The 24,041-nt window shown below is 42.7% G+C and overlaps 1 protein-coding gene across 10 annotated transcripts in view; it reads left to right on the top strand.

The window, feature by feature from the left end:
• The window catches only part of AGAP1 (ArfGAP with GTPase domain, ankyrin repeat and PH domain 1), a 379,248-nt gene that overhangs the window by 272,995 nt on the left and 82,212 nt on the right, over positions 1-24,041 (top strand). For all 10 annotated transcript variants that reach the window (XM_054830061.1, XM_054830062.1, XM_054830063.1 and 7 more), the window contains one exon: positions 7,532-7,693. In XM_054830061.1, the coding sequence (XP_054686036.1) occupies positions 7,532-7,693 (162 nt within the window). The remainder of the gene's footprint in view (positions 1-7,531; positions 7,694-24,041) is intronic.

Raw genomic sequence — 24,041 nt, 5'->3', positions numbered from 1 at the left:
TAATATCTCTGCCCCTGACCTAAACCTGCTTTAGGCAAGACGTGCAGAGGAAAAGATTAGCATCTCGTTCCCGGTTCGTGGTCAGAGGCTTGCAGGTCCTGTAAAATACAGTTAGTCTTTACTGCTGATGCCTGTCGCCTTACTGGCAACGCAGGAGGGTCGCTTAGGAGCAGACATCTCCTCTCTTTGCGTGAGATGGTAAATTCTTTCTGCGATACAAGGGGCTCACTTCGTAAGATGGCGTTGAGAGGGAGTTAACGGGGTACGGTTGCTTCTTTTCTTGCTAGCAATACTTTGATTTCTAGGGAGCAAGATGATGGTTTGCTAGCACTGTAATACATTGCTCTTTAGGGGGAAAATGTACTTTTGTGGGGGTTTTTTAAACCCTGTATTGCATTTCTGCTTTCATGCTTGCTTTGCGATGGCCAGACATCGCGTGTTAGTAGGAAACGAGCTAGAGGTAACTTCGCCTTTCCTTTAGGTAAGGGAGATTGTAACACGGGTCTTACTGTCTCCAAAATTATTGAAGCCAGTCCTTCGGCTATCTGTGCCTTACTGCCACGAGACCATCGTTCTCTCCCAAGTCTGCAGATGATGGTCCCTTGCTTGTCACAAAGCGGCTTATTAGGCTGCCGAGTGGAAACGATCCCGTCACGCCAAACGTGCCGTCAGGTCTGCTTTGCTTGAGGCATGCTGCCACGTATCAAAAGACAGACCCTCCAAAAGCAGGGAGATCTTTTTCTTTTTTTTTTCCTTTCTTTTTTTTTTTTTTTTCCAAGAAGGAAGCTTTGTTTTTCTTATTTAATTGAAATTGCTATTAGAGGAACGGAGGCAGTAACTTGGTCATTCAGTGGGGCTTTCTGTACATGACAGGATAGCTTTGTGATTTACAGGCCCTAGGCACAAGGCTGGAAAAATGGTAGATGCGGTGGAAAGAGAATACTCCTGAGGCTCTTTCATCTCCGTCCCCCAGTTCTGCTCAGAGCTTCCTTTTAATTTCGTTCAGTGCAGCAGGTTAATTTAAGCCCTCGATAGCTTGAGTGTCCAAGCTGAATTCAGCTAAACGATGGCCGGATGCGCCTAATTCCTGCCAAAGGTACGAGCTTTGTGTACTTTAAAAATATTTGCCCCCCTCTTTTTTTTTTTTTTTCTTTCCTGTAGACTAATCTCGTGCCACCCCTTCTCCCCCGCTCACGAGTGTGTGTTATCATCCACAGACTTCTACCAAGCCGCAGTTTTGACAGGATTTTAATGTCAGTCCTGTACATCCGTGCCTGACTCCAGCCTTCTGCAGTCATTGTGCAATTGCAGCATCCCTTTAACTCCGGTTTGAGGCAGAGGAGGAATATAAAGAACTTGATAGAACATTTATGGTAATAGCTGTAAAGGGAAGCTGTAGAGCATTGGATTTCACAGCCAGAAAAATCTCAGCTTGGGGAAATGGGTCTGAAATACAACTACAGATGGTTTTAGTCTATTGCTTCCCCTGTTTAAATAAAAGGATTGCTTTTTTCGCCTCTATTTAAAACACATGTGTAGAAGATGAAAGTGTCCAGCTATTTTTTTTATTATTCAGTCCACCAGCTACCGACATCTTTGCCTTATTTCATTTCAACACTAATGGCATAGTAAAAGTTCTGAAACACCCTCTTTGGATTCAGCCTTCCTTGGGTCGCGGCAAAGATTCCTGCTGCAGTCAGAGCTGTTGCTGTTGTTTTTGTCATCAGCGCTTTCTTTTTCCCCTTGAACCTGGCGCTATTAATTGTGTTGCTGCTTCTGCTCTTTAATTGATCCCATTCACCGGTCCCGCTTTTGTAACGTCTGACTTCTTGTCACTTCGGCAAATCAAAAACCCAAATTAATCAATCTCCAGCCACTTGAGAATAAGGCCGCGTTGGGGAGCTGGGCTTGACAAAAAAGTCTAATTTCACTTTGAAAGCCTGTTGGAAAAATTTAACAAGAAGATGCAAGAAAAATGTAAACCAGATCAAGCTTGACTTTGGTCTGTGGAGAATAGCGTCACCTGTTGAGTTTGTTTCAAGTTTTTGTAAATAGGTGATTTGACAAAAATATGAAATAAATCAAAAGACACGAAGATAGAAGAGGTCAGAATATCCTTGTTTCCGCTGCAAATGGTTACACAGGAGAGAGGGTTGTGTGTGTCTGAGAGAGAATAGGAACCGTGGGCCAAAGACGAAGCTCCGCTCTCGGATTTTTGTATCTCAGCCTTTGTGCTGTGCTATTCCCGTACCTTATACGTTGTCTCTTTTCCTCCTGCTTTTTGCACCCCCAGCCCTTGCACGCTGGCCTGCTGCACTCATACCTGCTTATTGTCCCTAATTCTCTTCTCCTCCGTGATTCCTGCGTTGGCATCTTCCGCAGCTCTGCTGCGCAGGCACTGCAAGCGGGGAAGGAGAAGTGGCTTCAGCCCGAATCTCGGCCGCGCTCTGAGCAGATGCTTGGGAGTTTGGGATGCAAGTCCGTTGTGTCCGGTGCCACGGGCACTGAGGAAGCGCAGGCTGGGTTTCAGTTGGGTTTCTTCCTCTTTTCAGATCCCGCAGGGCTCTCGTGACATCCTTAGAGGGCACAAATGGAGTTGTCTTTGAGATCCGTTTCTGGAGTGCGTGCAGCTTCCAAGTAATAAAAGTATAAAGAGATAAGAAGTGGGGCTCGTGCAGAACGTTGGGTTTTACAAACATCGTAAAATAGCGCGAGAGGATATCAAGCGTAAGTGTTTCAAATGGCAAATAAAGCACAGTACAACAGCACAGCCCTTGAGATTCTTCTGAGAAGGATTGGTTGGTTTCTTTTTTCATTTAATGTTCCATCTCATAATTCTGGGTTGTAGTTGTCAACAACATACTTCTTCCCTTCCACCTCTCATTTCTCCTACCAGAATTTGTCATAATTGAAAGGAATTTCTTTTACGACCGTAATTACAAAATGAATCTAGGGGAGAGGCAGGCATGGGACTTGCTTTCTGGAATAAAAGCTGCATTAGCTTTTTTTTTTTTTTTGGGGGGGGGGGGATGTGTAATTTCTGGCAAACGAGGGTCAGATTTGAACAGGCAGAATCTTTGCCTTACCCCATGCGTCATGCACCTATAGAGAAAAATCATTGCTCTAACCGCAGAGTGACTGGTTTTTTCAATATCCCACCCCTTGATAATTTAAGGGGTTTCGTTACCAAGCATCACTTGTTGCTTCTCAGCGTGAACTGAGCTACTGCGTATTTTAAAATGGCCTCAGATAACTTGCATAAATGTAAACTTACCCTCCGTATACTCTGACTAATTTACTACTGTGTCTGGAATGAGCGCCTATACTTTGTCATACTGGTTTGCATGGAAGCTCTCCTATCCCTTGGCATTATTTCATGACCTTGCAGAACTAGAAACCTGCCTTTCAATGAGAAACACGTTTTCTCGTCGTATGGAAAGTCGCCGAACACACGTGTGAAATTCACGGCGTCCTCCTTAAGGCGTCACAAGCTAAAGCACAAGGACGCGGCTCGTGCCAGCTCTCGCTTACAACTGAGTGTAGTTTATGGTTGCGCTGGGGAGAGAGGGAAGGGAGGAAAGCTGGCTGTTTGCTGGGAGAGGGCATGGGCATCTTTAGCTCGCTTCTGTAGGTTGCAGGCATAGGCTGGAGCACGGTGATGGAGCTCCGTTTTGGAGGAGAAGACGTTTTTCAGCAGCGTGTTGCTACACGCCATTTACAAACGTCGCCCGGCAGTTGCAGAAGAGAGGACGTGCTGGTGAGGACAACCCCAGCTACGTGGCAAGGGGAGAGTTTTGTCCTTAATGTTGTATAATATAGATATACACCCTGCAAATGATGACCATCATCAAGGAAAGCTGCCTGTACAGTCCATCAAAAACTGCAAAGCTAATGATGGGCTGGGCAGATAATCGTGGGAGAGTTAATTGTAAGGTTCGATATGGCATCTTGTCAGCAGAGATAAGTTGTCACGTTTTCCACTTGAGCTGAAACTAAATGATTGTAAAATAAGTTATGAGTGTCCTTGGGCCTGTCTGCCAGAATGATGGCTAAGAATACATTCCTGGCCCATCAGTCTCAAGCAGCCCGCTTGATATTTATGCGAACTGAATGTTATTTTATTCCCCCTCTAGTCATGCTTGTCAGCTTCCCGAGTGAAAAGTGAAACTGCTTCTTTGACTCATACTTCAAGTATTGAAGCTCGGAGAGGCTGCAGATTGTTATTATTATTACTAGTATTATATATTTTTTCGGGTGTGCGTTGAACATTGATGCCCGATTGGGAAGAACTAATGGCTGACATTGAATGCGCAGGATGGCTGCAAAACAGCCCATCCCAACCCAGTGAAACGCGTCTTATGAGTTCCAGTGCCTCTGTCAAAGCTGGTTTAGATGTGAAGTAATGAGGCGCTTGCTTTTTTAATTTGGCGTGCCTTTTTCCTTCCCTTTTTTTTTTTTTTTTTTAAAAATATATTTAATAGCGCCGGCAGTGGTCGTCTGTTCTCAGGCGTGGTAATTGATACAAAATAAAATGCATTATTTGTATTCAGTCAGGAGTATGAAATTGCATTCAGCGGGCTGAAGCCTGAACTCATTTACAGTTTTCCGAAGCCGGGCTTTCAGGAGCCCTCTTTTCAATTTGAAGAATACCTTGTCAGGCAAGAGAAGTAGTGGGAAATAGGAAAGCACAGCGTGCAAGCCTAGCGCCTTTTGATTGCTCATATTTTAAACCAGGGGAATGTTAAATAACTTCCATCTTCAAAGGGTGGTCTCCGAAACCAGGAATACGGGGCATTAATACACCGACAATATCGGCTCGGCACCCGTTTACGAGCGATTCGCGTTTCGTGTCTGGTTGAGGGGGAGGGAGAGCATCGGGCTCTTTGCTTCGGAGCTGTTTGACCCAAGGACGGCAGGTTATTACCTGGAAAGGGCTGCGGATCGCGCGGATTTACCCTAGGAGGTTAATTCTTCAGCCCTCCGACGTGAGTAGTCGAACTGTACGTTCCTCGGTTTTCAGAGCTCACGGGCAGGTTTTGTTGGTGCAATTTATAGCCTAGAAATAAGACTAACCCGCGGTCGAGCGTACAGGTCTACCTTAACATTTTTGAACAAGGATCCTGCTGGAAAAAATACACGCGGTGGTTTTGCGTCAGGGTGCGGTTTCTTCACCATTTCAGGGGCTCGGGGCGTCATGGTCGATGCTGGAGTCGCACGTGGCGATGAACGTAGCTTCGTACGGCTGCCTCGGGGACCGCAGCGCTCCGGCACGCATCGCGCCATCGTCGGTGTTTGGAAACAAGCTTTGTGAAAGGCGTGGGAGAGAGAGATGGGGTTTGTTCCTGGATTTTTTTTTTTTTTTTTTGTCCTCCCTCCCCTTGATTGAAATGGGATAACTCTTTTTAAAGTGAAAGCTGAGAACAAGGCCTAGGCCTGTCTGTGTGCCACTTGCCTCATGTTTTCTGAGGGGAAAAAGTGAAGGGTTTTGAGAAATTGTGTTAGATACGAGCAAGCCTTCCTGGCTGGTGTGCTCTCTGGGATTTTTCCATGATATTTATGAATTTTCTGGATTATCACAAGCAAACAAAAAATCAATGAGACGCATTTTTGGTGCCCCTTTCCTTGCCGGTGCCTGGGTCTGCGGCGGGCCTGTCCCCACACGGCACTTTTTCACGTCGTTACTGCAAAGGGGAGGGGGTTTTGCGTGCGTTGTTTTTTCTTTTTTTTTAAGCACCCAACGTAGGAAACCTTCTTAAATCTCAAACCGGAGGTAAATATTTCGGACTAGCAGTGTCCAACTTGGATCCTTGGCCATGCCTCTACTGCTGGCATCTTCTTCGGCATCTTCTCTTCCCTGGGCGTCAAGGAGCCAAAGGTATCCGTGTCCCCTTTGATGGATTCTTGTCGGGGCTTGCCTTCCTCTTCACCTGGAGATACAACAAACCCTTGCCAGGAGAGCTGCTTCGAGCCTTTTTGGATCAAATACTTAAAATCTCCTATACAGATACACAGCAAATACATTCCCGTGATTCCTTTTTGTGGTTAAATACTTGATGATTGGTTTCAAAATAGTGGACATAGGGAAAAGAACAACAATCCTTAATGTAAAGCTTATGTTTGATTTGGTCTTTATTGCCAGGCAATTAGCTACATAATTTATCCCCCACTAATAACTTGCAGCACAACTGTGCTTAGCGGGTAATTAGTAAGTAAACTTTATTAGGGGGAAAAAAAAATTAAAAAATAAGTGTTTCTTTTTCAAATAGGCAGTTTTAGGGGGATTTAAATACTCAAAAAATCTAAAGTTACTTTTCAAATAGTCTCTGACTTGATATTTTTCTGACATATTAATTCATCCTAAATTCAAACCTGGTATTGCACTTAAGTGCAATGTGGTATCTAACCGAGGTTCTGGGAACAGCTTCACTTTAAATAATAGCAAGCATTTTAAGTAAAGTGTAGGACGTTATATTAAATTTTATAATTAAAACCATATCCAAACCAACAAAATAGAAATGCGTTTACCCCTAATCATAACCAAAAGATTGGTTGCAATTAAACTAAAATCACATTTCTTGGGGAAGAATACTGGATTAAGGTTACTCGAGTATTTGCTGTGCGATAGGACCCAGATGGAGAGTGAAATTTCAAGTATGTCTTCATTTCCTAAGCTTTTCTTAAATATTGCTTAGACATTTCGTGACTGAAAAAGACAAGAGCTACTCAAAGAGAAGGCGTTCATGTCTTACCAGCCATTACGTGGCCCAGGGAAGAGACTGTGGGTCTCCTTACGAGAGGGGGGCGTCATCGACCTTTAATTTTGATTTGGTTGAGCGAGCTAATTGGCGGGGGAGGGGAGAAAATGACTCTCTCATTAGTTCTTAAAATTGTTGCATGTTACGCTACCACAGCTAATACAGTGGGAAACGAAACACGCTAAACACGGGATGATGTTTTTTTCGTTGGGAGCAGGTAGTAAGTGACCCTTTATCACACAATATTAATTGTACCGGGCATGCATTAGTCACCTTGTTTTCCCACCTTTATTGCCATCACCGTCTTTCCTTGCTTCTGTCTCTAATATTAATGAAAGCAGATAGCATTCAGAGGATGTTAGGGTATCTCTGTTCCATTATGTCTTAAAATGTCCTGGCGTTACATGCGTTAATTTGAGGATTGGTAAGATCTTTGTAAGAAACAGCAATTGGAAGTAATAAAGTGATTTCCCATTGTTTTTTGTGCGTTCCAGCCGGCCTGCTTCTAAAATTGATGTGGAGTCCTGTTGATTTAATAGCACTTGAATCAGAACTTCTGCCAAGTTGGTGGGGTTTTTGTTTTTTTTTTTTTACCTTTTAGAAAAAAGTAACAGACGTTGTTAGGAGGCCTTTGGAAGTCAACGAGCTCCAGAACAGAAGTTAGCTGCTAACAGACAACAAGGTGTTCTATCCTGGATTCTAGCAATCATTAATTTATATTATGCAGTATTTTTATTTTTCCTTCTTCCCCCCCTGCCCCCCCCCCCAACCTGCAGATACCGGATTAGGAGATTCTGTGTGTTCAAGCCCAAGTATATCCAGTACGACGAGCCCCAAACTCGATCCACCTCCTTCACCTCACGCCAACAGAAAGAAACACCGCAGGAAGAAAAGCACGAGCAATTTCAAAGCTGATGGTATCTCGGGCACAGCTGAAGGTAAGCTTACTCTGTGGTGGAAGTCTGAATTTTGAAAATATCATTCCAAAGAGCGGTGTTAAGTACAACTCAACTGTATTGTTGGCTTTGCGTACGGAAGGTAAAGAGAATTGTACTGAAGTAGAGAAATTAAAGAGTGGTCTTTTAATGATGAAGCTGAGTGATCTGAGGCATCGCACAATGGTGAATTCAACTGTCTGAAACATGTTTGGATCTGATTTTTTTAATAAATAAAAAAGCGTCCCAAGTTAATATGGAGCGTCATTAGCCGTAAAGGTAAGGTACAGGCATACTTGTAAGGTTAAAAAGAAAGAAAAAGTCAGGTTCACTCAGTAGCCCATAGATCACATTAGAACTTGTGTGTTTTTTCAGTATTATTAAATCTCGTGTTATCTCTTCTGCTTAGACGCGTCTCGAGTTCTAGAATCACGAACGCTTCTGATGCCTGTTATTGTTTGAATATTCAGCTGCTCGTGGAAAGATTGTGTTATTTCAAGATAAAAAGGAAAAGGGGAGAGTTTAAATGTTTGGGTTCTTTTTTAAGAACCAGAAAGGAAAAGCCAGAAAGAACTTCTTTTTTCCGTTAGTTTAGCTTACTGTTTCCAACGCAAACGCTGCTATAGCTGTTCAATGCCCTTCTGAAGGGGTAACAATGCGTACAGTAGCCAGATACCGTATAAAACATGCTTGTATCTTTAGAAAAGAAGAAAAGAAACATGCTAGGATCCAGCCGAAAGAGCTCCAGAAAAAAAGATGAACAAGGGTAGTTGGAAAGCTCAGAAACTGGGGAGTCAACATATAAGGAGAGATGAAAAACGGAGACAATGGAATAACATTGCCGGAAAAGAGGAGTGTTGAGTAAGAAAAAGATGCGGTTGTAAGCATTGGAGAGTAAAAAACAGCTAATTCAGTATCAAAGAGCGTTGGAACAAGTTCTGAAAAAAGGATGACAATTGCGGACAGCTGAAGAGACATTAAAAATAGATGTGATAATAGTATACAACTGAGAAGGGGCATGTTAACTACTACTTAGTCATCCTTATTTTCCATTTATTTAATTTCTCAATTGCACTTCTTTCACATACGGAATTTATTTCCCCAGCTATCTATACAAATCCTTTTCTTAAAAGCCATCAGCTTTTTTTCATAATAGCTCCTGTTGCGTTCTCTTTCCAGTCATTTAACTATCTTTACTGTTAGTTTCCCCCTAGTATATGGCCTGAAGCCAAATTTTATTTTAACCTTTCATTTTTAATTTGTCGTCTCTTTTTTAACAATCGTTTTTACACCACTTATTTTCATACCTCAATGGCAAGTTATAGAGAGGGTTTTTCAGAGCGCTCACCATTGGTCCAAGACTATTTTGTTGAAGTCAATATGAATCAAGACCAGCTGGATATCAAGAGCCTTTGAAAAAATCTCTAAGTAGTTAATACGTGTATGTTTTCTTTCTCCTGGGGAGATTATTTTCACAAGTCACTGGAGCTGGAGCCTGTGTGGTCCTGGTCTGCAGGCGCGGACTTCCGACCTGCAGCGAGCAATGGGGGATCTGCAGTTGTTGTGCATCTTGCCCCTGAAATCCCTCTCCTGATGGGAGTGGGGAGTACGTGGTCCTTCATCCTTCTCTGTTTTCTCTTGCGTTTCTCCTTGTCTTCCAGCATCGTAATGTGCTAGTCTGAAATCTTTTGGCGATAACTCAACAAAACTGTCCCCTCCCATATAAATGGGATAAATATGCTTCCAGAAGGGCAAGAACCGGCTGGCAAGCAGCACCGAGTGATACGCAGGGAGCCTTAAAGTAGCAGGGAGTGCCGAATACTGCGTTTACAGTCTTTGTGTCTGTACATTAGCCCATCGGCTTTCTTTGACCTGCTGCTTCTTACATGTTTTCTGATGGGCACTCTTTTCCGGCTTGGAGCTCAGGATTGTCTGTCTTGGTGGGCCACAGTGCTTGTTAAATTCTTTATAACATCTCTTTTAAAGCACAACCCGGTGAAAAACAGCGACTGGCCACAAGAATGGCATCGCAGCTTTCTACGCTGCGTTCTTGCCACGTGTGAGAAGAACTCTGGGCATCCTTCAGCAGATAACCCATCTTACTGGTCCTTGAATCCTTAGCAAGGTTGGGAGGAGATGGCTGACGGGACAGTCAGCATCATCTGGCAGCGGTAGCTGGAGGAGAAAGCAATGAAGGGTGCTCGAGTTCCCTGTCCTTTTAGAAGAAGGGCATCTCAGAAAAAGTAATAATGATTGTGGATTCCTACAAAGTAGTTTCTAGAAAGACTAACGAAGGCTGGGGGTTGCTTTTTCCAAATTCTGGCAAGTGGGCACTTGCAATGTTTCTTAGTGACAGTTTGTCTGTGTTTTCTGGTATTCATGTTGGTGCAAGCCAAAAGTTACGTTTGGTATGATTTATGGTTGACCAGACAGGTAGTGTCATCTCTCCGAGCTTGCTGCGATGCTGAACGATGGGAATAACTCCAGTCCTGGGCCAACCCGTGTCACAAGCCAGCCCGCTGCTAGCGGGATGAGTGTCTGAGGTGCTTCAGGGTGTTACAGGTTCTTCTCCAAGTTGTAGGATGTCGTATTTTCACAGCTGTCTTGCAATTCGAAGCAAGTTTTCAGTTCAATAATTCAGCCTTTCCTCAGGAAAAGGCTTATTTCCTTCTTCGCCAGTGCTTGTCTACAAATCTGTCCAATGACCTTAAACATTTCCTTTTTGATTTTTCTTCCTCCATGCTTGCCATAAGCATAGATTTAAACCCTCAGAGGATTACTGCTGTTTTGAAAACCACAAATCCAAATTAAACAGTGAAAGGAAGATGTTCTGAGATGAGCGCTTCGCCTTGGCAACTTTGATCAAGTGTTTGAGATACAACGGATGACTTATTGAAAATGGGGTACAGAAGACTGTGGTGATAATCGTGGGAGAACCATATCTTCCTTCCTTTTGGAAAACCCGAGCTCACTGTGAAAAGGAGGAGGAGGATCCTCCTGCAGTAGCTATTCTCAGACGGTTACAATGGATCAGAGTTAAATGATTTGGGTAATTCTGGATTTGACGTTGCCTTCCTTTGGGTCCAGGCACGTTTCAAGTGTCAGCTTTCAAACAGAAATTCTGGGTTCCTTCATTTTTGTCTGTAGCAAAGCTTAAGTGTTCAATGAGGTTTAAATGTGGTCTTCAGCAAACTCTAGCATTTTCACTGCACTTTGCGGTCTTTTTTTCTCCTTGAACGTGCCTGCTTTGATCATTGACCTCTGCCCAAGTATTCAGATATCACGATGATGGACACTAGTGAGCCCAGGGTGATTCACTAATTCCAAGGACTGATGCTCATCTCTTTTATGCCCTTCCATAAAGGTCATGCTGATTCTTCTTTCTCCACACTATCTGCACATGCACAGCCCTCTCTTTCTGGGATTGAGTCTTTCATCTTGGTTTATCTTTCCACGGGTTTTCTGAGACAATGGTCGCAGCAACAAAAATACTAAAGCAACTGTGCTGCAGTTTTGGATGAAAATTAAAATTCAGTTCCTGTTTTGGAAAATCAGATTCTTGTGAAATTTTTTTTCCAGTGCAATGAAACCCAGAGCGAAGTTTTTTTAGTTCTCTGTACAGAACTTGTCACTGAAAAAAAATTTCTCAGTGTTTTTGAGGATAACAGCAGGAATGCTTACATTAGGCAAGGTGCCAGCAACCAGCGGTGTTTTTCCCACCATGCTGTCTAAACTTGCTCAGAGCAGGATTATACAGTGCCGTGTTTCAAAGAGGAATAGCTGCTCAGAGCCCCATCTGTTTTGGTACCCTTGTGCTGCTGCAGTTACCGGAACAGCTAGTGATAACAGGAGGCTTTTTCAGCTTGAAAACAAGTCGAAAAATTAAAAAGCTTGCTCGGAAATACTCTTCACAGAAAGACCTTTCCCAGTGTTTATTTTTCTTACTCTTGTTAGACAGTTTTAAAACTTTATGGCTATGCCAGCTTGAACCTGCCTGCCCTCAATCCATCTCTCAGCTTTTAGGAGCTATAGAAAGCCCAAGATACGGCCATCTTTCAGCATCAAATCTAGAGCATCGCCCCTCCGCAGGTGTTTCATTGACTAAGAGCTCTGGCCAGCGTTGCTCTCGGGTCCATCCGACTGCCTCCAGGTAGACGGGTGAATCTGCTCCGCCGGTCAGGGAGATGCAAGGCAAAGCACCGTTAATTTATCTTCTCTCTCAGCAGCGTAGGCAAAACAAGCGTAGCTCTGTTCAGGAGTTGACGATGGAGTAGTAAATGTGATTAGCAACTAGTTGGTAGACTTTCCAAACTCTCCGTTTTCTCTGTGTTCCACGTTCTTCATGGCTGGTTTCTAAAGAACTTCTGAAGGACGAGGAAGGACCTTTTATGTTTCTTTTTAGAACCGTTTTCTTAACACAAAGATATTTGTTCTCTGCCTCTTGTAAAGTAATTGCTTTTCCCTGAGCTTTTCTGATCTGTGCAGTCTGGCCCCCAGCTCTAGGTCTACACTTTCTGTCTTGTAGCTAAGGATGAACACCGGTTTACTGAGAAATGGTTTGTTTTGGGTTTTGTTTTTTTATTTTCCTGGGGTAAACTGCTAAAGGTATTTCAAAAGCTTGTGTTCTTCACAGGTGTGTTTTATAACACCGAAGTCATTCTGCTGTTCCGAATCTCGGGGACCGTTGGAGATGAGCTGTAGTTAAGCTTGAAATGAAAATACAGTCATTTGTTTTCTGTGGATGGATAAAAGGGTTTTAGTCAGTCTTCTCATCTGTACTTTCAGCAGTAAGCAAAAATTTTGCTGCATTCATCTTGGTTTCTCAGTTGCGTTGGGACTTGAGTCCAGGAGGATGGGACAAGGTGTAAAAAGCCAAGGGAGGTGCCGCTTTATTCCCAAGACTTCTTGACCCCTTTCAGCCATCCCAAAACCAGAATCAGGGAAATGCTGGTCTTGGCATCGGTCTCTGGAATCTGTGTAACACCTGAAAATTTGATATTTTGTGTAAATTGGAAGCAATACAGCTGTTAACTGAAACGATGCATGAGAAAACCTGTGTGCATTTTACCTGGAGCTTCTCACCCTAAGCTTTCCTCGGCATCCCCGTGACTTACCTGCTGCCATTATATGCTGAAATGATTTCAACATGCTTGGCTCTCTCACGGCTCTCTGCAGAGTCTTCTCCAGACAATTTTAACATGCATTTCCTTAGGTCCATAATTCTAATAAGTACGCTGTGGCCAGACTGAACTAAAACCAAGGAAACGTCTCTATTTAAAAAAAAAAAAAAAAAAAAAAAAGAAACAGTTAATTGGGAATTTTGGAATTTAGTGGAAACACGTGTGAGACCTGCTCAATGAAACAGCAAACAATGAGCTGTAGTGTTTGTGGGAGAGCAGATTCTTCATTTGACAGATGGACTTGACATTGTTAATGCTAACACTTATTTATAATACATTGAATTAAGCACCATGATGAAGGAATATATTTTTACTTGGTGTTCTTTTTACAATTTTTTTTTTTTTTTGGCTTTTTATGGTCTGGAAGAAACCTTCTGACGTTGTCAGAGGACAGCATGTTCAGAAACCTTTCCAGCACAAAAAGTCACAGCGTCGTCACTCCCTTTTCTCTGCAAGGAAGATGTGAAATCTAATATCTTGACCTGCAGCTGCAGCAAGGGCAAAACTACTCACCTGTTAAAGAGTTTGTAACCTTTGGAATCAAATCTATTCCATGTCAAGGTCCCCGTATGGCTTGTGTTGCTTGCAGTAACGCACAGAACTAAGGTGCCACCAAAACTTCTTCAAATAAAAGCTCTTTCCAGTCCGGTACAGGATGATTAAGTATATACTACTGTGGTCGTACAGGAGAACAGATGTCGCCCGTGTAGGAACTCCACCGAAGTTATTCCTGGTAATCTTGTCATCCCAGTTATTGTACCTAGTCCCTGCAAGTCAACTATCAATATTTACAACTTACTGTGTAGTAGGAGTGGATATGGAGGCGTTCTTGTTAAAGTGGTTCTTATTTCAGTAAGAAGGCAGGTTTTTAGTACCGTCAGATGGGTGAACGTGGGAAAATGAAATAAAGCATTAGTGCTGGCATTAGGGAAGAGTTTTCATCATATTCCTGTGACCTAGGTATAGACATACCAGAGTTAATGTAAGCTAACTCATTTAGAAGGTGTTCATCCATCTAGCCGCATGCTGGCTGCAAAACCCATCCCAGCACCCCCCTACCTGTGCTGGGACGCTGCTGCCGCCACGGTGCACGTGGGTGCTGAGCACACTAGCTTGGGGCAGGGGGTTCCCCACGTGTGGTAAAGCACTAGCATAAAGCCTGGGGATAAATCAGTTAATTATAATTGAAAAAAAAAAAATGATCGTGGAAATAATTTAGGAACCACTGGTTTTTCCTACGGATTTATCCCTAGACTTTACATTATTGTATATAGATGGGGAACCCACTGACCCAAGCTAGCGTGCTCAGCTACCGCTTGCATTGCAGCAGTAGCAGCGTCCCAATGATAAAAATTATAAGAGATACCTTAATAAGCTTTTGCCCCTCTAAAAAAAAAAAAATATATATATATAAAATTTAAAACCCCAAATGCAGACCCGTGTCATACAGAAGAGTGTGTTTCCATCCTGTTGTGCAGTATTTCTGTGCATCCTGTGATGGATAGTTTAGTAAGAACAGGTTTTGTTTCTGTTTCTGGTCTCGTAAGTGCCTGAGGTTTTAGGAAGTAAATGTTCCATAGTTTTAAAAAAATGTTCTGCAGTATTTGAAGTGAGGTTGATACAAAAGTGGCATTTTGATTGCGATGTTGAATGAAGAGAAGCAGCATTTATTGGGAACTGGAAGGGTGTGCATTATAAGCAGATAGCTAGGAAGGTGTTTCTTGGTGTGTGTTTGGGGTTTTTTAAATAGTTTTTGTAATTTATTTAGGGTTACTGCTGAATTCTTCATGTACAATTTGTTGATCGTACGTCATTTGTGTAGTCCTCCTCCGCATTAAACATTTCAGAAATTTCAGCAAATAGCGTTTTGCTGAATTTCATACTGCACACACAAAAAAAACCCGTTTTGCTTTGCTGGTAATCGATCATTCTAGAGGCCAAGCAGCTTGTGTTTAGGAAGATTTTAGGAGTGTGGTTCGATAAGCATGTGCATCCTTATTTTGTGGATTATCACGGAAGAGTTGTAGGCCTTTCCTGATCCAGCTATTCTCTGCTCTAGCTGCTTTGTAAGTAAAAAATTCTTAAAAAAGAAAAAACACCAACAAACAAACCCCCAAACCCCCAGATCTCAGTTGGCAATAAAAATGAAACAGAAATGAGCAAAATAGCTAGCTGTATTTTTTCTTCTGCCTGCATGAAGCTTAAACAAAAAAAAAAATCAACAGAATGTGACCATATTTGTTGTCTGTAATGCCAAATGCTTGTTTTGATTTAAGCGTACTGCAAGTGTCTCGGAGGTTATCGCCTATTCAGTGTGAGAACACTCTTCGGTTGTAATTCCACTGATCATCGGTAACTCCATTCGCTGCTTCGTAGGAGATGCAGTACTGGCCGATTGCTGTACACCTGAGAAACAGGAGGGCAGAAATTAATAAAATGTAGACCGAATCTTCAGAGACTTACTTTCAACCAAGGCATAAAGGTCACTTGTTGGGAAACCTTCAGCCTCAGTCGTCACAGCCTATCTGACATGAAAGGTTTGCTGCTGAAAGACATTTATGTTGATGCTGAGGAGTGAAAGACAAGGGAGGTGAAGCTCATCTATTGTTTTAACCTACTTCATTGCAGGCTAAACAAGTTGAAAGATTCCTTCTTCCTTTTAAAACCACTGTTAGCTCAGGGTCGGAAGAGGCTGCAGGTTCCGCCTACCTGGTTGAAAGGAAAAGTGTCGCAGTGGTGGTCAGCAGGAAAGGGGATTCTGGAAAGGATGAGTCCCAGGATGAATTGGTGGTGGTTGTACACACCGGCACATCTGGATAGCTAGAGAAAGCTAACACTTCCCCCCCACACACACCTATACTTCTCTGGAAAGTGATGGTCCCACTCTTAGTACTTTGTGCTCTGCGTTGTGACTGCAGAAGGGTACGCTGTGTATCCTTAGTACAAAGCGCTGCGCTGTGATTTGGCCTCATTTTTCGGAAAAGGAAGAAGTTTTAAGTAGCTTTATAATTGAATGAAAGCAAGTGACACCTTAGCGTTTTACTGGCTTCAGGTAATTAATGTCCTTAGAACTATGCTGCCAGCTCGAGACAGAGACTTTGATTATGAAAAAGGTTCCTGATGTTCACAAGATGATGTTTACAAGACAGCAAGAATTACTTGTAAGATATTAATCCTGCTAGAGAAGTTAATTCTGTTTTGTTTACTTAAGTAAGAGCGTCTACTTTAAAAGTTCCTTGCCAGTTTTTCTAGAGCCTGAGACCATGTAATTTCATTATGAAACTATATACCTAAATTAAAATATCTCAAAAATAAAATGAGAATATTATGCATAATAAAGCTATAGTAAATGAAGAGGCTGAAGTAAAGTCATGTTAAGTGTAATTTAGTTCTGTTCACCATATAACTGAACTCTCAGTCAAGGTGTCACAATTTAAATAACCAGGCTGTTTTGGTGTAGAAGGAAGACTTAGTTTTTTAAAGGATGCCTTGGACTCATCAGCTTATTGGAACTGAGCTGCAGAGGTACATTGGGAAGTCCTAAGTGATTCCCTTCAGAAGACCTTAAGCAGCTAAAACAACCACTAAATTAGACCAATACGAAGAAGAAAAATCCATTAAGGTATCTTAAAATAAAGATTACAACCTCTCCCAGGAAGTCCCCAAACCATGGACTGTTCCGGAAGATGTATCTGGGCGCAGGTTGCTTTTCTGCTTTTTGTAGGCATCTCCCAGTAGTTGCTGATGAAAACATCGCAGGCTAGATGGACCTCCTGCCCACCCTATTGTGGTTGTTCGTATGCTCCGCTTCTCTACGACATGCCTTATTAAATTGATGTTTGCCTTAGGAGGCACAGGGCAGCTTTGAGGGGAGGGTTGATGGGATGCCAGTTGATTATAGGCATGCTTTTTTTTATTTGTAACGTGGAACGTGAGATTAATGACAATGGCTTGATTGTGGAGGTTGGCCACGTAAAGCTCAAACCTGGAATTCAAGGGGGAATGTGTCAATAGGTCTGATCTACCCTAGGGTTATAAAACATGCTCTTGGCATTATGCTAAAAAGAACTCGTAATCAAGAGGTACACGCAGAACAGAATCTAGAAATAACAAGTTAGTCTTTTTTTTTTTTTTTTTCAATTACAGAACCCTACGTTTTAGCCATTAGGTGTAAGCCTTGAAGAATATGTGCTGCTACGCAGCAGCTATTAGGGCTAAGAACTGATCTGAGCATACTGTCGGAAAATACTCCTTGTGTAATCAGCCTCCTTGCTCCAGGTCTGAAGAACCTCAATGGGCAGTGAAACCACATCTGCCTTTAAATCCAGGTGAAACAAGTCATGATCTTTCCTAAATGCACAGCTTTGCTGGTCGTCTCCCCTCTATGCTCCAAATAAAACTATTCCAGGCATGGCATCTAGCAAGAGAGATGTAGAAAGTCTCATTTGATACAAGTTTGTGAATTTAGGTGTACCTAATGCCGTCTGCTTCCAGGGAAGTGAGAGTGAAGATGACATTTCCAGCTGATTCCAATCCAAGAGTCTGCATACACAGGATTTGCCCAGCATCAGGAGTCTGACACTCTTTCGTACCTTGCAGGCATTACAGGTTTGGGGAATTTTCTAGTTTTACTGCACACAGATAAACTCTTTACATTTTTGCAGTTGCAGCCAAATACTTCCTCCTCTCTCTCTTAATGCTGGTGGGATTTTTTTGCAGCTCTCTTAGACTTCAGGATTTAGTAACAACCTATAGATCAAGAAATATTTTTGCCCCTTTCGCTTTGGTCTTTGTCACCATGTTTGTGACACCTCTTAAAAAGCAGGTCCAAACAAAAACTGAGGAAGGTGACGGTGTATATGAACATTTTTACTAAATAAGTTGTTGAGTATGCATGTATTTCTCCCAGGAATTGTTATTTAAGAAAAGTGGGCAAAGTGCAAAAGCCTGAGCAATTTCAAGTTGTTACCCTTGAAGAGATGGTGATTCTCCTCTTAGTTTCCCTTTGTGATTTTGGTTCTTCCAAAGGTGCCTATTAATCCTGAGATTGATGTTTTTAAGCGTTGGGGTTTGGGGTTTGGTTTTTTTTTTCATTTCTGTATGTTAATGGGTGTTAGTCTCTTCATGCAATGATCTTCAAAGGGTAGATTGGAGTCAATGGGGCATGATGTTTCAACCATTCTTGGACTACAAGTTGCAATATCAGCAACATGTGCATTGGCAGGTGCTATGCACCTCTGGTTCTTGCATGGTGATAGAGCCTGTGAGCATCTGCCAAGTGTGGAGCTGGACATCCTCATCTTGCCCTGAGGAGGAGTCTCCGAATGGTATGTGTTTGAAAGGGTGAGCAGCTCATATGAGACATTCTTCATAATGAAATGCCAGGTGGAGAGCACCATGGTATGGGATTTAACATGCTGTAGATGTAGGTGCTGTAGATGTAGGTGCTGTAGATGTAGGTGCTGTAGATGTAGGTGCTGTAGATGTAGGTGCTGTAGATGTAGGTGCTGTAGATGTAGGTGCTGTAGATGTAGGTGCTGTAGATGTAGGTGCTGTAGATGTAGGTGCTGTAGATGTAGGTGCTGTAGATGTAGGTGCTGTAGATGTAGGTGCTGTAGATGTAGGTGCTGTAGATGTAGGTGCTGTAGATGTAGGTGCTGTAGATGTAGGTGCTGTAGATGTAGGTGCTGTAGATGTAGGTGCTGTAGATGTAGGTGCTGTAGATGTAGGTGCTGTAGATGTAGGTGCTGTAGATGTAGGTGCTGTAGATGTAGGTGCTGTAGATGTAGGTGCTGTAGATGTAGGTGCTGTAGATGTAGGTGCTGTAGATGTAGGTGCTGTAGATGTAGGTGCTGTAGATGTAGGTGCTGTAGATGTAGGTGCTGTAGATGTAGGTGCTGTAGATGTAGGTGCTGTAGATGTAGGTGCTGTAGATGTAGGTGCAGGTGGGGCTTCTTCACTAGGCTGACGTTTCCTTCCCCTTCAGCAGTAGGTTCTTACCCGATCATAGCAACCTTCTCCATTTGAAAAATGCAGCTCTGGAGCAATTTCAGTTTTGATGCTCTGCGGTGTCGATGTCAGGCATTTACAAGACAACCCCGTAACAGTAATGTAGACCTCTTTTTATTTCCAACTCCTGACCAGTCAGTCATTTCAAACCTATGTTGTTTTGCCAAGTTTTAATCAAATAGTTGCCTTAAATTAGCTGTCAAATTCAGTGAGCAGATACCAAGTATCTTCCCATCTGAAGTCTCTGCTGCAGATACACGTGCTGTGCGTGAGATTGCGGTGGTGAGCTTGCTGCATGTTTGTTTTATACTCTGTGCTTTAATCTCCTGTTTTCAATCCCTCCACCTTTCTCTTTAGAGATAGGTTACTTGTGATAGATGTTATGCATTATAGGTAGTGTGCAACTCCAGTGAAAGGAGCAGGTAAAAAGAAAACTTGAACAGGCCTCGTCATTGACATTTTCCACCGCTTCTCCCCCCCCCCCCCCCCCCCCCCCCCCCGGAAAAAAAAAAAATTAATAAAGGTTTCTTTTGTGAGCGTGAGATGGAGAAAATTGGCCATTTGTCTGTGAGGTAATAGGCTTTGGTATAATATGAAAATCTATCAAATGATTAAATTCAATGACATTAAATCACAATTCATGAAAGGAGAATACTGCACAGTTTAATTCTATTTAATTTTTGAGGGGAAAAAAAAAAAGCCCCCAAAAAAAAAATGTTTGAGTTTCTCTTAAGCTGATTTCTCTGTGCTCTTTCTTAAAAGTGCCTTTCTAGTTGCCACACAGTGATGTGATCATTATCTGTCACCTCGTCGCCTTGCTGCCTCAACACGCAGTAAAATACAAAAAAAAAAAAAAAAAAAAAGGGGAGAGAGACAGAGAAAAAAAAAAAAGGACCAGAGGAGCTTGTGAAGTATGACTTCCTATCCCAAGACTCATTGCCTGCGATTCGTACCGCTTGACAGTAATGATCTTATTACAGTACTCTGGACCTTGAAGAGATTTCATGAGGAGAGCGAAAGGACGTGCCTCCATGTAATCAAGTGGCGCTGAATATTCCACGCGTTTTTGATCACACACTGATTGGGCACAGTTTTAGCCCATCTTCTAGTCAATTATGCATGGCCCCTCGTGCTCCTGTGATAGTCAGAAACATTGATAGCTGTTGTCTGGGGGGGCTGGCAGCCAGCCAGGGGTTTGAAGTGCAGTCATTCCGGGAGAAGTGCTTTTTAGTTGGAATTGATTACCTTTCTTTAGGTTTTTGCTTAATGGCAAAACTGTATTGGAGAGGGCTTCAGGTGAAAAATGGACGTATTAGCCATTTAGAGTAGCTGAACTCCTAGTCAATTTTTAGCTTTCCCCTGTTTCCATCTAATTTATATTTAATGATGTAACGTTTGATAATATTTAAGATATTTCATTTTCAGTTGCTGCTGAGCACACATGTTGAGCGCATGTTAAATTACAGCGTATCCGTTTGCAGGTTTTGGAAATTAATCCAGTTTAACCTTCAGGCTGTGAGAACGTGTCTTTTTTTGGCACCTGTTCCAGCGAGCGTTCGGTTCATCTGCAAGTTGGTACCAAGATGACGTTACCAAGCAGAACGAGCGCTGTTTCTCGTCCCATAATGAGGATAAATCTGTGTGCTTTAAAAGAAGCAAAAGGGTTGCCGGCCGGGTCTTTAGTTTAGCTTCTCTTGTCTCAGAGGCCGATTAGGCTTCTGTTAATTTCTTACCTATAAAAACATCAACATCTTTCTTAATTCAGATTCCTCCTAAAATGAAAAGACAATCATTTGAAGGCATACATATCGAAGCACCATATAAGAAAATATTTAATCATAAGCGATGCTTCTCGTTCCAGTACCACCAATCTCGTTTCTCATATTTGAATATCCCACAATATCTATTTTTTGGATGCATATCTAATTTTTGGATGCGTGTGTAGTTTGGAGAGGTGGGAGGACGACTTTATAGTAGGTTGAAGTACGGCGTTGCATTAGCCGTGTGTCAGATGAAGAGCTTGTGTTTCCCCTGCTTGGAATATGCTGTGACTGGCAGTGAAAAGATGCAGTCAAAACAGCACCCCAAATTTTTATTTCTGCTTGTCAGCATAATTCTGCTCCACTTGCCTACTGCTGGCTGAAATAATAGTCCTGCAAAAAGACATTGCAGGCTCTCAGCCTTTCCTGAAGGCATTTCTGCCGCTAAATGTCTCCCTCATGGGACCCCTTCCTTCCTTCCGAGGTCCGACAGAATTTACAGGGCTGCTTAAACAGGCGAAATCTGAACAAAAGCTCGGTTGCTCCTAAAACTTGCAAGTGAAACCTTCCTTATGGACCCTACCCCTCTTCTGCTGCTTCCCTTTTCATTGAATTGTGGGGGTTTATTTCCTAAAACTAAGCCTATGCTGGCCAGTCCTACCCCTTAAAAAACAGCTTTAATTATTTTATTTTTTTATTATTTCTTCTGCTCTTTAAGATCAGTTCTCACTTCCTGTTTAGGGGCCAAGCCAGACTTAAGAGCAAAAAAAAAAAAAAATAGGCAGCGTTGGTGGGCTTTGGATCTTTGAATCAGAGCTGTTGGGTTTTCTTCCAATGATTTCAGGTTCAGCTATTGTCTGAAATTCCATATCCTAGTTTGGGGGGGGGGGGGAGGGCTGTTTATGTGTTTTATTTTGTAGTAACGTTTTACTACTGCTAGGCAGCCCACAAGAGCTATGAGAGTCCTAATTTTTTTCCTTCTCCTTTGGAAGAGAACCCTCTAGATGTGTGTATTTGGTGACCTGCGTGTTTGATCTCTGCAGCCAGGATTGCCGTGTGCTCTTCTGCTGCCCACACCCAAGACACAAGTTCTTCAATGCTTCTTCCTTGGTGAGGCTTTGAACCAAACCTTTAGTGCCCACGTTGTAATAAACCAGAAGGCTCACGGTCAGCTCCTAATTTTCCGTATTTGTCTCCATCAAGGAGGTAAAGGCCTTAGAGAGGTCAGCTTTTAAGAGGGAGAAATTCTACATCTTTGGCTCCATTGACTTTCTTCGAGTGGTGGACTCGGTTGTTTCAGCCTACTACCAACTCTGCGTCTGGGAGTACATGCTTTCCCTGGAGGATTATTTATCTAAGGGCTGGGAGGAGACCGATGGAACAGATTCCTCGGCAGTAGAAGATACCTTGCAAGCCTCCCGTAACATATGTAACAGCATGATGTATGCAGTGACATCAACAACTCCTGTGAGGCTCAGGCGTATCGTGGCAAATCTCCTGTTTGAATGGGATGCTGAAATGTGGGAAATATCTGTGGGGTTTCTAAAAAAAAAAAAAAAAAGTTTAATAGACTATGATTCTCACCTGGTAGGCTCCAGTTTCCAGGGTACATGCAAGAAGAGGCTGGCTGGTGCCTGTCAGCTCTGCCGCCACACACGCCATCGTCTTCATCGGGGTTTTCAAACTGATACGGCATTGACTTGACTTTGACTTCCTTTGCGCCTCCTTCCCCAGCGCTTTGAGTCTGTCTGTTTAATCTGGGGAGGAAGCGCCGCAGTTCGCGGTGATGGATGACGAAGCTGGGCTGGAGTATTTTCTGACTCTGCTTCATTTGACAAGGAATTGGCAGCTCCCTCGAAGGCTGTTTCAGTTCCCTTTTATTTCTCCTTTCCCAAGCTCCTCCTTTTGGGACCTCAGCAGCTGTGTGCGCGGCGTGCGATTGTCACGCAAGCTAGTATTTCAAGGGGAAAAAAAAAAAGCGGACGTTTTAGTTTTTAAATCATCGTTTGAAAATTGCTGGTGATGGTGACTGGTTTGTGATTATCATAAATGCCAGTGCTTTTCAGCCAAGGTAACACTTTGTAGCAGTAAACAAAACACCAAAATGGTCTAGCCCATTTCCAGACAAACTAAATGCTTTAACTGACATATTTATACATAAAAGTACAGTTCATGATTTACTTAACCTTAAAATTGGAAGCAATCCTATTACATTGGGCTTAGTATCATCATTGTCGCACACATAATTACTTTTTGGTTGGATGGCTGCCAGTCAGTGGGCTGTGAATGGTCAGTTATAAATAACTTTTTTTAAAAAAAAAAAAAAAAATTCAAATTTTATGGTGAGACATGCTGTTTATCACATGAATGTTGCAGCAGTCTGAGCTTAGAAAGGTGGATTTAGTGAAGGAAATCATACAATACTTACCCAGTGACTAATACACATCTTTCAGCTTGTTACTGATTTTTTTTTTAAATATTTCTGCTCTCTCTGGAGATGTCTCACAGCCAGCAGTGTTAACTGAGCGATAACTTTTTTTTTCTTTGGTACTCTTCATTTGGATCTCGTTTGGTTAAGGGATACACTGACTTTCAAATTATTTAAAAAAAAAAAAAGTATTTTGAATGCAAAGTTGTCAAACATATTTTCCATTTCCAGCGACCCGTTCCCTTGGGCTCACGGTGCGTTCTTGCCACGTGTCGAGAGGAAGGCGGGTGGGTATTTCTATATGATTTCACACCACTGGAAGAATCAGTTGTGTACAGCCATCACCTGTAAGACGGGCTGGGAAATGTTACACGCTGATTTTCATATTCCAACTTCAGCTGCAAGTTATTGCCTTCAGTATGTCAAGGGGAAATATTCTGCGTACGGAGTTGACATTTCAGCATCGTGTGACAGAATCCAGCCGCATAGGGGATATGGCCTGTTGCCTATAGCTCGGGATGCGTTACTGTCTGCCCGTAGTGAAATGCCAGCCCGATAGATCTCTATAGCAATAACCTCAGCTTTCTCCTCCAGGCAGGTACTGAATGTGTTTTACCAGTCCTAACTTAGTGCAGCCTGGGTGTACATCTGCGATTTGGACCAGAACGGTGTCTGCAGAAGTTTCACTTTCCTTGTGCTGGCGCTCATTTAATAGTCCTTCTTCTTCTCAATGAGCAGCGTATAAGAGGGCTTATAAGAAAGATGGAGAAAGACTTCTTACCAGAGCTGTAGTGACAGGACGAGGGACAATGGTTTTAAACTGATAGAAGGCAGATTTAGGTTGGATACAAGGAAGAAGTTCTTCCCTGTGAGGGTGCTGAGGCCCTGGCACAGGTTGCCCAGAGAAGCTGTGGCTGCCCCTGGCTCCCTGGCAGTGTTCAAGGCCAGGTTGGATGGGGCTTTGGGCAACCTGG

This window comes from Grus americana, chromosome 6 (assembly GCF_028858705.1).
Source record: "Grus americana isolate bGruAme1 chromosome 6, bGruAme1.mat, whole genome shotgun sequence".
Taxonomy (NCBI): domain Eukaryota; kingdom Metazoa; phylum Chordata; class Aves; order Gruiformes; family Gruidae; genus Grus; species Grus americana.
The sequence above is the reverse complement of the archived record's forward strand: the minus strand, read 5'-3'. Positions and strand labels throughout refer to the sequence as shown.